The following is an 11,579-nucleotide window of genomic DNA, read 5'->3' as shown; positions in this document are numbered from 1 at the left end:
GGCTGGTATGAGTCTTACCCGGGATTCATAAATCCTTCCTTATTGTGTACGCTCGTCCGGGCACAGTACCTAACTGAGGCTTGGAGGAGGGTCATAGGGGGAGGAGCCAGTGCACACCACCTGATCCTAAAGCTTTACTTTTTGTGCCCTGTCTCCTGCGGAGCCGCTATTCCCCATGGTCCTTTCAGGAACCCCAGCATCCACTACGGATTCCGAGAAATAGAATTATCGGTAAGTAAATTCTTATTTTTGCCACTCATGACGCAGAATTCGGGCGAAAGGTTCTCCTGGCTAATCAGGAGCGTCCCCACCACTAATAATGGCTTTGGGAATCCCAATGTTATCCTGTGGATAACCTGTGGACCCAGCCGGAGAAATATACCTTTATGGTAAGAACTTACCGTTGATAACGGGATTTCTCCTATGTCCACAGGGATCCCACCCTGACGCACCTGATTTGAGGATCTTGACAATCACTAAACCTCTTCCCTCTTGTATGGAAGGGTGTGCATATGTGTTCTTATCGCCTGAATAGGGTTCTACATGATACTTCTGCCTAATTGCTGTGAAAACAACTGATTTGACTGAGTCGGTGGGTGGGATTATATGGAGGAACCAGATACATCCTGGGAGGCCAGAAAGCTTGTGACTATTTGGTGCCATTTCCGCTGTTGCTCCAGCATATCCCAATGTTATCCTGTGGACATAGGAGAAATCCCGTTATCAACGGTAAGTTCTTACCATAACGGAATATTTAAGTGAAGTATATTATTTTTTTATAAGTATAGCAACATAAAAACAGTCACTTGCATAAACATACCATGACAGCACTTCTCAGTGTGAAGTAGCACAATAGCAAACCATGTTCAAATTGACACTCATGATAAATAATATTACAGAAATGCTGTCAAGAGCAAGTTGACAAAATATATAGAAAAAACATGAAAAGACAAAGAAAATGCCCATTTTCTCTAGCATCCATAAGGGATATTGGGTAACTTAGTACGATGGGGATAGACTGGGTCCAGAGGAGCCGATGCACTTGAAATTTCTTCACTGGGTGTTCTGGCGCCTCCCCTCTATGCCCCCTCCCACAGGCAGTTTAGAAAAAAGTACCCTCAGGAGAGGATGCACATCTCTGCAGCTCCAGAGAGTTTTCAATTTATTTTAAACTTTTATTGTTTTCGGTATGCTGTTTGGGGGCGGGGGCGGTCACCGGCCTTGCGAGGTGCATAGCCACTTCCCTGCCGCAGGACCACCGTCCTGAGAGGTTGTTTGTTCAGCGGGGCACTGCGCCCTGGCTGTCGCAATCGCAGCACGCCCTTAACATATGCCTGAAGGTGACGTCTGTGATGAGTTAAAAATGCGGCTGGGCGTGGCATACCGGACCCCCTTGGAGGAGACCCGCTAGAGTTCCCCGTGCAAACTGGCTCAAGATGGACGCTAGAAACTTACAAAAACTCTCACGTAAAGTTGAATGCCAGTGGCGTAAATCTCGTAGTTCAAGTGACTTTCTCACATATAAGACCACCTACCACTCTTCTCGTAATGCTCTGGACACTGCCAAACAAACATATTTTCAATCTCTCATCTCTGCTCAAGCCTCTAACCCCAAGTGACTTTTTAATACATTTAAATCACTTCTTGTCCCTCCCTCACCTAACCCACCAGCCACTGTCAGTGCGCAAGATCTTGCTTCCTATTTCAAGGACAAGATCCGAAATGAAATGGTATGCTCTTCCACAGCAAGTGACCTGCTCAATTCCCTGCCTGAACCCTCTAACACCTTCTCTTCCTTTGATCCTACAAATGAAGATGAAGTATCTGCACTCTTTTCATCTGCCTACTCTAATACCTCTCCCCTTGACTCTATACCCTCACAAATTAGTAAAGCTCTGTCTACTGTGCTCATCCCAACCTTAACGAAAATCTGTAATCTCTCTCTGTCTACTGGTATCTTTCCTTCTCTATACAAGCATGCAGTGATTACTCCCATTCTGAAAAAACAAAACTCTGACCCGAACTCTCTCTCTCTCTCTAACTACCGTCCCATCTCTCAGCTCCCATGCCCCTCCAAGCTACTTGAGAGACTTGCCTACACTCGCATCACACACTTTCTTAACTCACACAGCCTACTGGACCCACTTCAGTCAGGATGTCGTGCCCAACACTCCACAGAGACAGCACTGACTAAGGTAGTGAATGATTTGGTCACTGCTAAATCTAAAGGACATTACTCTCTACTTATTCTCCTTGATCTCTCTGCTGCTTTTGACACTGTTGACCACTCTCTTCTCATACAAACACTACAATCCCTAGGTATTCTAATCGCTCCTTCAGTGTTCGTTTCTCTGATTCCACCTCTCCTTCGCTACCTCTCTCAGTTGGAGTACCGCAAGGCTCAGTCCTAGGTCCTCTGCTTTTCTCTATCTATACCACATCTCTTGGCAAACTAATCAACTCTTTCGGATTTCAGTACCATCTGTATGCGGATGATACTCAAATCTACCTATCCTCCCCTGATTTGTCACCATCTGTGTTGGGCCGTGTCACTGAATGCCTTTCTGCCATTTCATCTTGGATGACATCTCGCCACCTCAAACTTAATATTTCCAAAACAGAATTAATTATATTTCCACCGGCCAATAGTAGTTTCCAACCTCATATCTCTATCACTGTTGAGAACTCGGCAAACACCCCTACCCCACAAGCTCGCTGCCTAGGTGTCATTCTTGACTCTGAACTGTCCTTTGTTACCCACATTCAATCTGTCTCAAGATCATGTTACATACATCTAAGAAACATATCCAAAATACAACCATATCTTACACAAGACACAGCAAAAACTCTAATCCATGCTCTCATTATCTCCCGCATTGATTATTGTAATAGTCTCCTGACCGGTCTTCCCAAACATAGGCTCTCACCACTACAATCCATTTTGAATGCAGCTGCGAGGCTAATCTTCCTTGCCAGACGTTCATCGTCTGCAGATCCGCTCTGTCAGTCCCTCCATTGGTTACCGGTATTCTACCGTATTAAATATAAAATACTTTCACTCGCATACAAGGCTATTAACCAAACTGCACCAACATACATCTCTTCACTCATCTCAAAATATCTCCCTACCCGACCTCTCCGCTCTGCACAAGATCTACGTCTCTCATCCACACGCATTACTTGTTCACACTCAAAATTACAGGACTGTATCCGGGCTTCACCCACTCTGTGGAATGCCCTCCCACACACAGTAAGACTCGCCTCTAGTCTCCAAACCTTTAAATGTTCCCTGAAAACTCACCTCTTCAGACAAGCCTATCAAATTCCAGACCCACCCACATAACCTTCAGTGCTTCCCTATCTAATTACATCCTCTATAGAGTATTCATAACATATCTTGTCTTTCTTTAGTCTCACACCCTCCTGACACTTGGCCAACTTTGTGGGGTATCATCATACAACCCATTAAGAACCTAGCAATCTGGTGGACCATTATGCAATAGGTAGCATCTATCCTTGTGTATCTATGCCTATTTCCCTATAGATTGTAAGCTTGCGAGTAGGGCCTTCCTACCTCTATGTCTGTCTGTTTTTACCCAGTTTTGTTCTATTACTGTTCTAATTGTAAAGCGCAACGGAATATGCTGCGCTATATAAGAAACTGTTGATAAATAATAAATAAATAATAAGATGGCTTAAACTAGCACTTATGTGATGTTTTTAAGCATGATAGGAGACTTTGCCAGTATAAAAATCACTGTATTTCTGGCGCCATTGGTGGTGGGGGGGCGGAAGGTCGAGCTACCTCAGAGCGGGACCAGAGTCGTTTTGGCTCCTTCCTCTGCTTAATGCAGCAGCAAACAGCACACACAGCTCTTCCTGACTCACAAGACACGCTGGAAAACTGGTACAGGGTGTAGCATAGGGGGAGAGCTGCTATTGTACACAATCTGGGTCCTCTACAGGACAGTATTTACTAGTGTTTCACTGTAATATTAGCTGACAGCCTCACTGGGACTGTGCAGCTAGGGGTGTGCTGGTGTCTTTCTGTGTGTGTCTCCTCTCACAGTAAGGGCAGGCTTGATCAGTATACTGTCTGTGTATATGTTATTGTGATTACTATAAACATGGGTAAAAGCAAACTCTGCAGTGTGTGCCACACTAGATTCTCTCCCTTATCTACTGATTCTCTTTCATGTGAACAATGCAACCAATCTTCACAAATCAGTGAAGGGGCTGGGGGAGAGGGTCCAGAGCCCTCCTGGCTAGGGGCTCTTAAAACTATGATGTCTGATATGTCATCACAACTGTCTGCTAATGTTCAGAAAACTCAGCTACTACAACAGGCTGTTGCAGACTTAGCTGCTAGGGCAGATATTACACAGCCCTCCATCTCTCATGCAGGTCCCTAGAAGCGTGGTTTACCTGCCCTACTCTCTGATTCAGATGAGGATATACAGGAGGATGGGGATGACTTAGATCCCATTAGTGGGGATTCTGCTCAGGGTATTGAACCCCTCCTTCTGGCTATAGGAGAGCTCCCTCTAGAGGACACTGTGTCACAGCTGTCGTTATTCTTTACACAAAACAAGCCTAATGTTACTTTCCCTGATTTTGCAGAGTTAGATGACCTTTCAAGTTGGCCTGGAAAAATCTAGACGAAAAATTCCAAGTGTCAAAAAAGTTTTTGCGCACTTTCCCATTTGCTCCTGAAGGTAGGAAATTCTGGGAAGAACCCCCGGGGGTTGACGTATCAGTTTCTCGACTGTCCAAAAAGGCGGTGCTGCCTGCCCCGGGCTCCTTTACCATGAAGGATCTTGGGGACAGAAAGATAGAGACTACTCTCAAATCTATTTACATGGCAGCAGGTGTATCGCAGAGGCCGGTCATAGCAGGTTGCTGGGTGACCCATGCCATTCATACGTGGGCTACTCAAATTCAGGGGGGCCTCTCCAGGGATATGCCTCTGGTCACCTATGGTGACTCTCCTCAAGCACATTCAGGACATTACATGAGTCCTGTGTGACTCGCTTAAGGAGATGGGGAATGTTAATGCTAAGACTTCTGCCATGGCAGTGTTGGCATGCAGGGCTTTGTGGTTGCGTAAGTGGATAGCGGACGCAGAATCAAGGCGCAGTGTGGAATCCCTCCCCTTTTCTGGGGAATGGGTCTTTGGTAATCCATGTATCCAACTCAACCCCAAAGTCACTGCTGGGAAATCCACGTTTCTTCCCTCTGGGGTACCGCCGGCTAGGTGTTCCTACCCGGGGCCATCTGTTCAGTCCTTTCGATCTAACAGATTTCGATCTAGGGCCAGAGGTGCCTCCAATGCGAATAGAGGCACCAGAGGTAAGTCAAAAAGACCTGCCACCACCGGTTCTCAGGAACAGACCACCAGTTCTGCTTCCACTAAGGTTGCAGCATGACTGTGCCCACCCAGCCCGAGGAGATCTCGAGGAGGGAGCTCGACTGCGTCACTTGAGTGGGTTACATTGTTTCTGTGCAGGGTAAATACTGGCTGCTTTATTTTTTCACTGCAATTTAGATTTCAGTTTGAACACACCCCACCCAAATCTAACTCTCTGCACGGTATATATCTAGCCCCCACCACCACCACTACAGTGCACATGGTTTTGCCAATTAAAGATTTTGCTTTTGCCATCAACCCTTAATTAGGCCCAATGTCATGAAAACAGTCCCTCGACATTGCCATAAAAGTATCCACTACAGTACACTGCCATTGCCAAAATGAGCAAGCCCACATTGTGGACACTCCGTATCTCTTTGAATACTCGTCATACACATACATTCCGGGGTGTAATGTACTTTTTGTAAAGTAAATATTTGAAATTCTTGGTATCTAACACACAACGTAGGCTCTAAGTTCACCTCCCATTTAGCCTTCAAATAAAATAAAACTTTGGGGGGGGGGACAGAGGATTGCGTGCCATATAAGGTGGTGACTACCTTTTGTAAGTCCCAATTTTGCTGAACATGTCTCTTAAGCACACCACAGTCAAATAATTGCTTAACTCTGCAGCAAGAGCATGTGTCGGTTGTAGGCATGGGTAAAAGGCTGGTGTTAGAATATCATTCAATTGAATATCATTCAACTAGTGTGTACTCGATGCAGGGTTCCGTCCCAGGCTAGTAGGGCAGAACCGTCATGGCAGGAATCCATTAGGGGAATGATTTCCACAATCTCTACTAAGTTATCTCGGACTGAGAAAGACGCAATACTTAAGACAATCTATGACTGAGTTTATGAAAAGAGACTCAGTACCCAAACCAGCATCTCAGTCCCCTACCATTTGTCCGCAAAAACGCACTTTGGCCCATATCCTGCAGTCTGACTTGGATGATGAGTACTCAGAAATGGAGGAGGGTGAGGTGGACGCAGAGGTGGGGGAGAGTACTCTGTCGCAGGGAATAGAGGCTCTCATAGACGTTATCAGAGAAGTTGTAAATATCCCTGATAAGGTGACAGAGGAGAGTGAGAAATCTTATTTTATTATAAAAAAGAAATCCTCAGCCACTTCTTAATACCCTGTTTGGAGAACCGTGGGTTAGTCCTGATAGGAAATTTCAAATCCCTAAACGGTTGTTATCCTTTACTTTCCCTACTGGGGATAGGGAAAAATTGGAAAATCCACCGTTAGTGGATGCATCAGTATCAGGCTTTCAAGAAATTTTTTTTGCCTGTCCCGGGTGTAACCTCCCTAAAAGACGCTGCTGATCGTACAGCTGCTGGGGTGACCAAGAAACCCACTATAGCATGTGGGTGGATTACTAGAGCCATTCCCAAATGGTCGGGTAACCTTTTTGAAGGGTTAGACACCTTGCCTCAGGAGAAGGTTATCTTGTTCCTACAGCATATACAGGACTCTGCAAATTTTAAGGTGGATGCCATAAAAGAAATAGGCTTGCTTAATGCACGCACTATGGCTATGGCAGTGTCTGCACGCAGGGGTCTGTGGCTACGCCAGTGGACTGCGGATGCGGACTCCAGGAAAGGCGTGGAAGGCCTACTTTTCACAGGTGAGGCCTTATTTGGAGATTAACTTGACAAATGGATCTCCAAAGCTACTGCGGGTAGGTCCACATACCTTTCTTTCTGCAGCTTCACCAGCTAGGAAGGCTTACTCGGGTCCCAATTTACAGTCCTTTCGGACTTCCAAGTTTAGGGGCAAACCCAGAGGTTCTTCTACAGCCGCCGGAGGCGCTAGAGGTAAACCACGCAAACCATCAACTGCCGTTTCACAGGAACAGGGCTCAAGCTCTGATTTCTCAAAACCTTCAGCATGATGGTGGACCGCGATTCCTGGAAGACTGACAGGTGGGATATCGGCTAAAATTCTTCAGTCACATCTGGACAGATCGTACCAGGATCCCTGGGTCATAGATCTTATTTACTAGGGCTACAGACTGGAGTTCCAGGAGCTCCCACCTCACAAATTCTACAAATCAGGCTTACCAGTTTCACAAGCGGTAAGTATAACTTTACAGGACGCCATTCAAAAACTGGTACAGACTCAGGTCATTGTTCCAGTTCCACCTCATCTGCAAAACAAGGGGTACAATTCCAACTTGTTTGTAGTACCAAAACCGGACGGTTCAGTAAGACCGATTCTGACCCTTAAGTCATTGAACTCGTACTTTCGAGTGTAAGATGGAGTCTCAGAGCGGTTATCTCAGGTCTGGTGGAGGGGGAATTCCTAGTATCTCTGAATATCAAGGATGCGTACCTTCACATTCCGATCTGGCCGCCTCATCAGGCTTATCTATGGTTTGCGCTGCAGGACTGTCAATACCAGTTCCAGGCTCTGCCATTTAGTCTCTCCACGGCACCGAGGGTGTTTACTAAAGTGATGGCAAAGATGATGTTTCTACTCCACAAACAGGGAGTGAACATAATTCCATACCTGGATAATCTTCTGATAAAGGCACCGTCAAAGGGAGCGGTTGTTGGACAGCATTGGCCTCTCAACCAGACTACTCCTGGATCACGGGTGGATTCTGAACCTACCAAAATCTCGCCTAGAACCAACACACAGGCTTCCTTTCCTGGGAATGATACTGGACACAGTCTCTCAGAAAGTGTTCCTTCCCTTGGAAAAGGCAATGGTAATCCAGTCGATGATGTTCGGGCTGTCCTGAAGCCAACACGGATCTCTGTATCTGTGCATTCGCCTTCTGGGGAAAATGGTGGCCAGAATATCCATCTGTCGCCAAAAGCCAGGATCTCCCTTCTGTGGTGACTACAGACTTCTCACCTAGTTGAGGGTCGGAGTTTCGGGATTCAGAATTGGATTCTGCTAACCACAAACACAAGCCTCAGAGGTTGGGCGCAGTCACCCAGGGGGTGCAGTTTCAAGGAAGATGGTCAAGTCAGGAAGTCGTCCTTCCAATAAACATCCTGGAACTCAGGGCTATCTACAATGCCCTTCTGCAGGCCTCATCTCTTCAGAATCAGGTCATTCAGGTCCAGTCGGACAATGTGACGGCAGTGATGTACATAAACCGACAGGGTGGAACGAAAAGCCGAGCTGCAATGTCAGAGGTGTCGAGAATTCTCCTCTGGGCGGAAACGCACACCGTGAAGTTGTCAGCGGTTTTCATTTCGGGAGTAGACAACTGGGAAGCAGACTTCCTCAGCAGACATGACTTGCACCAGAGGGAGTGGGGCCTTCACCCGGAGGTGTTCCAGCAGTTGACACGTTGGTGGGGATATCCACAAATCGACATGATGGCCTCTCGACTCAACAAGAAGCTCAAGTGGTATGGTTCCAGGTCGAGGGACCCACAAGCAGTGGCGGTAGATGCTCTGACAACTCCGTGGGTCTACCAGCTGGTACGTTTAATGGCATGGAAGTTGAACAGCTGATCCTAACCAGGAGAGGGATTCCTGACGAGGTCATCCCGACTATGGGGTATATTTACAAAGATTCGTGTTTTTGCCATTTTGAAGGGTGTTTGAACTCGAATGGTATCAGGTGCATTTTACTGCAACTTTTTGAATCCTGATACGATCATTCACTAAGCTTCCGAGTTTTGCACAATCGTTTTTTCCGATGTCGATGTGATTCGTAATATCAGGCAGTGTTTTACGGGAGTGATGAGTAAAACACTGCCTGACAAAACACAAGGAATCCTGGCCGGATCTGTGAGATCCGTGCAGGGCTTCATTGTGTACAATAAAAAGTTGATTAAAGTCTTAAAAAATCTGAAAAAAATTGCGTGGGGTCCCCCCTCCTAAGCACAACCAGCCTCGGGCTCTTTGAGCCAGTCCTGGTTGAAAAAATATGGGGGGAAAAATGACAGGGGTTCCCCCATATTTAATCAACCAGCACCAGGCTCTGCGCCTGGTCCTGGTTCCAAAAATACGGGGGACAACCGTATTTTTGAGACCAGCTCCGGGCTCCACTAGCCAGGTACATAATGCCACAGCCGGGGAACACTTTTATACTGGTCCCTGCGGCCCTGGCATTACATACCCAACTAGTCACCCCTGGCCGGGGTACCCTGGAGTGGGAACCCCTTAAATCAAGGGGTCCCCCCCTCCAGCCACCCAAGGGCCAGGGGTGAAGCCAGAGGCAGTCCCCCCCATCCAAGGGCGGCGGATGGGGGGCTGATAGCCTTTTGAAAAAATGTGAATTGTTTTTAGTAGCAGTACTACAAGTCCTCCCCCGCAAGCCTCCCCCGCAAGCTGGTACTTGGAGAACCACAAGTACCAGCATGCGGTGGAAAACCGGGCCCGCTGGTACCTGTAGTACTACTACTAAAAAAATACCCCCCAAAAAACAGGACACACACCGTGACAGTATAAGTTTATTACATACATGCACACCTCCATACATACATACTTACCTATGTTCCCACGAGGCTCGGTCCTCTTCTCCATGTAGAATCCTTGGGGTACCTGTGAAAAAAATTATACCTCACATAATCCAGTGTAGAATCAGACCTTTGTATAATCCACGTACTTGGCAAAATAAAACGGAAACCCGACCACGCACTGAAAGGGGTCCCATGTTTACACATGGGACCCCTTTCCCCGACTGCCAGGACCCCCCCTGACTCCTGTCAAAGAGGGTCCCTTCAGCCAATCAGGGAGCGCCACGTCGTGGCACTCTCCTGATTGGCTGGGTGCTCCTGCAGTGTCTGTGAGGCAGCACACTGCACAGATACAATGTAGCTCCTATGCGCTCCATTGTAGCCAATGGTGGGAACTTTGCGGTCAGCGGTTGACCGAAAGTAACCTCGCCGCTGACCGCAAAGTTCTATGCAAGACATCACAGCAAACCAGAGTATCAATAACCTGCAATCAGCTGCATAACAAATACTTTGGTTATACAATCATGTATAACAATATACAGGAATGGATTATGCACTCTGTTTGAACAATAAACTGTTTCACATAAGTATGTATATCTGCATGTAGTGGGCAGCCAGATAAATTTTCTTGCCAGCTTACTTCTGTCACTATTACAAAATTAATAAATAAATAGAAAAACTCCTTTGTGGTTTGCATAAACATAATTTGCAGTTTAGGACTCAAATAATGGTTAAGGGATATAGCTACTGGGGTCAATCCAATTGCGAGCAATGTTCTCGCTCCCCCGCTTTACGACACCTCCCATAATTTTGTTTGCAGTCCTGTAGGGATTCAGTATGATATGCCGGATGTCGGGATTCCGGCGGGCAGGAGACTGATACTGAGAATGCAACAGCCAGAATACCGTCGGCGAGCGCAGCGTGCCCCTTGCGGGCTTGCCACGCTTCGGGCCCGGTGGCGATACACGGTTAGATTCCCTCTCGGGTGGTGGAATGGACCACTACCCAAGTGAGGATTCCAGGTGGCGGTCGGGATTCTGACCTCCAGTATTCCACCGGGTGTAAGGATTCACCCACATTGGATGACCCCTATATTTGAATAAGGAAAGAAAAGCTTAGTCACTGCTTACTGAAATTAAATTAAAATTCATTTATTATGCCATTTGTTTCCTATGTGGATCAGAGTTTTCTGTCTTCAAACTTGTAAATTCAGGTAAACTTGTAGTTTTGGGGTTTTTTCCTACAGAAGATCTAGCTGACTGGTGAAACCCTTCAAAATAAAGTATTACAATTTATTTAGCACAATAAAAAAAAACAATACAAAAGGAAAATCACTAAAATATACATTGTGTCCTTTTAAAATAAACCTTGTCACAGCATAGTAAAATATGGATGTCTGTTAAAATTAAAGTTACATTAAAGGAATCCTCTGCAAGTTGCAGCTCCACATCTGCAAGTTGTCCGTACTCTTTTCTTAGCTGGGCTCAACTCAATAGAATCTGTACTAAGGTCCCCAGAACCTAGAAGGACAAGAGGGGTAGACGTTTATACATTTTATAGGTCAGCTGTAAGTTTAACCTTTTAAGGGGCAACCAAACCTAAAGCGGAGGTTTGTCCAATACAATAATTTATGAACCACATTTGTAAAAATAGGATTTTAATACCTACCGGTAAATCATTTTCTCTTAGTCCGTAGAGGATGCTGGGGACTCCAACAGGACCATGGGGTATAGACGGGATCCACA

General features: G+C 46.2%; 1 protein-coding gene across 1 annotated transcript in view; it reads right to left on the bottom strand.

Annotated features, from left to right (window-relative positions):
- Positions 1 to 10,964: 10,964 nt before the first annotated feature.
- Positions 10,965 to 11,579, bottom strand: part of SUV39H2 (SUV39H2 histone lysine methyltransferase) — a 115,090-nt gene continuing 114,475 nt past the window's right edge. The window contains exons 6-7 of the mRNA XM_063926914.1: positions 11,250 to 11,354; positions 10,965 to 11,104 (exon numbers count right to left, since the gene is read on the bottom strand). Of these exons, the coding sequence (XP_063782984.1) occupies positions 11,251 to 11,354 (104 nt within the window). The 3' untranslated portion in view covers positions 10,965 to 11,104; position 11,250. The remainder of the gene's footprint in view (positions 11,105 to 11,249; positions 11,355 to 11,579) is intronic.

Source organism: Pseudophryne corroboree, chromosome 6 (assembly GCF_028390025.1).
Source record: "Pseudophryne corroboree isolate aPseCor3 chromosome 6, aPseCor3.hap2, whole genome shotgun sequence".
In the NCBI taxonomy this organism is placed as follows: Eukaryota; Metazoa; Chordata; class Amphibia; order Anura; family Myobatrachidae; genus Pseudophryne; species Pseudophryne corroboree.
Note: the sequence above shows the minus strand (reverse complement) of the source record. Positions and strands in the feature narration are given on the sequence as shown.